Raw genomic sequence first — 4252 nt, 5'->3', positions numbered from 1 at the left:
CTTTTGAGAGATGAACTAAAGATTTTGAGTAAGTTACAGGCTTTTGCTGGTAATCCATTGTGTGGTGCTGTTTGTACAAATTGTTTTGAGAAATGCACATACTTTTTTGCAAATATTAAGGATGATTCGAGAAATGCACCAAAGCGACCAGTCTTAAGTCACTGGGGTATATTTTTAGCAATAGCTCAATTTCCAAAAATTGACCCTTATGACTGGTTTTGTGGTGCAGGGTCACATATCATACAGATTTTGGTGATATCGTCCACCCCTAGTTATCATTATCAGTCTAGGAGTGAACAGGCCTCAATACCTTGATCACTAATCTGCCGTCTCTGTCTCGTTGAGCAGGTCACTCTTTGAGAGGAAGCGCTGGACTACAGGCATGTGACAGCCGCTGAAGTGGAGGTGGCCGGGTGAAAGATGACTTTACTGGCAGGCGATGGTTCGGATTATGACTACAGTGCTTTGAGTTGCAACTCGGACACCTCTCTGAACGCGCCGCCCATCCAGGAGCAAGAGGCCCTCAAGGGCGTTTATTACAAACGGGCGCAACGACTACCTCCGACCGACCCCAGCATCCCCGATGCGCTCCATCCGGACGACAACGGCAACCTGCCGTCCTGCGGCCAGCGGCTGCACGTCATCATTAACGTGGGCGGCCTGCGGTACCAGCTTCCCTGGACCACGCTGGAGGACTTCCCCCTCTCGCGTCTGGGCCAGTTGCGTCTGTGCAGCAGCTTCGACGAGATCATGCGGGTATGCGACGACTACGACGTGGTCCACAACGAGTTCTTCTTCGACCGCAGTCCCTGTGCCTTCCGGACCATCCTCACCTTCCTGCGCGCCGGGAAGCTGCGCTCTCTGCGCGAGATGTGCGTCCTGTCCTTCCAAGAAGAGCTGCTCTATTGGGGCGTCCCGGAGGAGAGCTTGGAATGGTGCTGCCGGCGACGCCTCCTGCAGCGCGTGGAGGAGTGTGACGAGCTAGAGCGGGTGGTGGAGGAGTACGAGGACGACGAGGAGGACAGTGGAAGCGGATTGGCCAGGGAGTCTCGTCTTGGCCGCTGGATGGGAAAACTAAGAGACATGGTGGAGAAGCCTCACTCCGGCCTGCCCGGGAAGATCTTCGCCTGCCTGTCGGTGCTGTTCGTCACGATAACAGCCATCAACCTGTCCATAAGCACCATGCCTGCCATGAGAGAGGAAGAGGAGACTGTAAGTACCAGTTTGTCCTGCGATCTACTACTGTTCAAAAGTTTGGGGCTTTTTAAAAAGAAATGAAACTTTAATTAGTCAAGGATGCATTCATTTGATCAAAAGTGACAGCAAAGACATTTATAATTTCTGTTTCAATTAAATGCTGTTTTTGTTTCTTTCTATTCATCAAATGATGCTAAAATATGTATGGTTTCCACAAAAATATTAAATGTTTTCAACATTGATAATAATAATCATGTTTCTTGAGCAGCAAATCAACAGAATGATTTTTGAAGGATCATGTGACACTGAAGACTGGAGTAATGATGCTGAAAATTCAGCTTTGCATCAAAGGAATAAATTACATTTTTAAAGTATATTTAAATAAAAATCGGCTATTTTAAATTGTAATAATATTTCACAATATTACTGTTTTTACTGTAATGTTGATCAAATAAATGCAGCCTTGGTGAGCAAAAAAGGCTTCTTTCAAAAAAAAAAAAAAGAAAAAATGTTGCCTACACCGCAAACTTTTGATTGGTAGTGTAAATCAAATTGGCATGAAATGTATTATTTTTTTTTATTAAAAAAGTAAAATATGTATGTATGTATCAATATTAAATTAAGTTTCTGGACGATATACAGATAATCTGATTATTAAAAAAATAAAAATAAATAAATATATATATATATATTTTTTTTTTATTTTTTTTTTTAAACAAAGTGTAGTATTGTGAAAAGTGCTAGACATAAGAAGATCTTGCTTCCTGCAGACTGTAGTTGGAACTCAAACACACGTGAACCAGCTAATCAAGGTCTTTAAGTTCACTTGAAAATTACTGCCAGGTGTCTCACAGCTCATCTCTGCAGGAAGAAAGATCTCAAGGAGCCAGATCGAGCACGCTTACTGAAATTCATCAAGCTCCGAGACCCCTGTTCGCAGTCATCCTGCTCAACCAGAGCGAATCTGCTCTAGCGGACGGCTTTGCTACAGGAGAGGTCATCTTTTTCCAGAAATAATTTGTGGCAATTAGACTGACTCGCATGTTAAACCAGCTCCTACTCTAATTGAATTAAGGCACCCATTGTCTCGGCTCACATCAGTCACTGGAATAATTAAAATTGCCGCCCCTGGTACAGAGAAAAACAGAGCAAAGACAATTCAATTAAGCGTTAAACCAACATAGCACACCAGCCAGACAGAGGCTCCTTCCATTTTCATGAATTATGTCCTTTGTGTTTGTCACAGGCTATTTATGGTAATCTATTGTGAGGGAAAAAAAGACTGTGTAGGAATTTTCCCTCATATTTTATTAAAAGTATTTCCTGGCAAATCTAAATAATGTTGCTAAATCTATTAGTATTTACTCCATGGTGACATTTAGACCAGAGGTTTTAATTTTATCTTCATAAAAGCAATGATCTCAAAAGGGTTTATCAGTTCTGCTGGTTTGTATGGCTGGCACAGGGTTTGTTATTAAGGACCCAGGATGCCAATATGCAGGTAAGTAGTTCTAACATGTTATCATTTTAAATTTAGCACTGAAGCATCAAGCGTGCAAACAATATTTATATAATAGGGTTTAATTTTCAATGCACTTAGTCAGTGGCACCATTTTCACAGTTGAGCTGAATTTTTTCTGCATCACAATCAACACATTTTTCTCACTTTGTGGTTGTTAGTCTTCAAGGTGCAATTCTAGGATTTAATGAGAATGAAAAAGACACTGGAAGAAGCGAGGTGAGACGAGGTGAAATACTATGCAGCAAAGCTCTGAAAACAAATCAAGGAAGGATGTGTTTTCATTAATCCCTGGCTTCCTCTAGTGGTGTACTAGCAGTATTACAACTGAGAACAAGACATTGGCCGGGATCAGAGGATGAACCTTTTAATTTAAAGGATAGTTACCTAAAAAAAAAAAAAAAAAGACATTCTGCCATCATTTACTCATCATCATGCCATTCCAGTGTATTAAGAATTTTTTTCACTACTTTAGAACACAAAAGACGATATTAGAAGATGTTTGTCCATACAATGAATGTCATAGATGTTCAAAAGTTTCAAGACGACACTAATCAAGATGTAGGATTATTCACAACAGTTTTTACATCAAGTTTCAAAGATTCAAGGTTTCAAATTATGATCCAGCCATTTTCTGGATTATCCAAAACTAGGCATTATATACACTAGGGCTGTGTATCACCAGCAAAGTCACGAATTTACAGAATTTAGTAAAACAGCCGTTTATTAAACACTGCATAACATAGGGCCGTTGCTAACTATTGGCAGAACAGGCACTTGACCTCTGCATTATGAAGGGCCTCTATAATTGTACCACAGTACAATAGCCTATATGCAGGGTTGGGCAAAGATACATCAAAATGTATTTTAAAATAAAATACCAAATACCTTAATTTTAAGTGTATCAAAATAAACTACAAAATACAGCAGCTACACCAAGTATCAAAATAAACTACCGTATTTTTGTATTTTAAAAATACTAAAAAATACTTTTACAAGGGAGCATGAAATTTCTTCACAAACCTTCCATCAATTGGCCTATTTGATCTATCTCTTCACCAATACACTGATGTTTGTGAACAAGTGAACAATGTTTGATAGCAACAGCTTTTCTCTGCCCGAGTCATGCAATAAATCTGACATATGCAACCAATTAACAGATCAAATATTCACATATCCCTGTGATTTCCCAGATGAAGGTTAGTTTTAAAGAAACCAACAGTTTAATGTTTAACAGTTTGCGAATGACTCATAATTGTATCCTAATTTAGTTACTTGGTGTTTGGTAACAAAGGGCCTACTTTGCATCAGCAACACTGACTCAATGACAAGTCATTCATAAGAAGACAACTGATGGAACCTGTATTCATAGCAACTAGTTTCTAACTACTTAATCATTTGATCGTTAGTCATAAATATAATAATATATTACGTGTCAGGCAGTCATTCATGCAATGGTATGTAAAATCATGATCCTATTTAAACAGCTACTTCAATTAGGGTACAATATTCAGAAATCAAATATTTATTTATCAA

At 39.3% G+C, this 4252-nt stretch overlaps 1 protein-coding gene across 1 annotated transcript in view; it reads left to right on the top strand.

Moving 5' to 3' along the window:
* The first annotated feature begins 352 nt into the window (after nucleotides 1-352).
* The window catches only part of LOC107711602 (potassium voltage-gated channel subfamily G member 1-like), an 8399-nt gene continuing 4499 nt past the window's right edge, over nucleotides 353-4252 (top strand). The window contains exon 1 of the mRNA XM_016516603.1: nucleotides 353-1212. Coding sequence (XP_016372089.1) covers nucleotides 421-1212 — 792 coding nt within the window. The 5' untranslated portion in view covers nucleotides 353-420. The remainder of the gene's footprint in view (nucleotides 1213-4252) is intronic.

Source organism: Sinocyclocheilus rhinocerous, unplaced genomic scaffold (genome assembly GCF_001515625.1).
Source record: "Sinocyclocheilus rhinocerous isolate Xijiao unplaced genomic scaffold, SAMN03320098_v1.1 scaffold117, whole genome shotgun sequence".
Taxonomy (NCBI): Eukaryota; Metazoa; Chordata; class Actinopteri; order Cypriniformes; family Cyprinidae; genus Sinocyclocheilus; species Sinocyclocheilus rhinocerous.
Note: the sequence above shows the minus strand (reverse complement) of the source record. Positions and strands in the feature narration are given on the sequence as shown.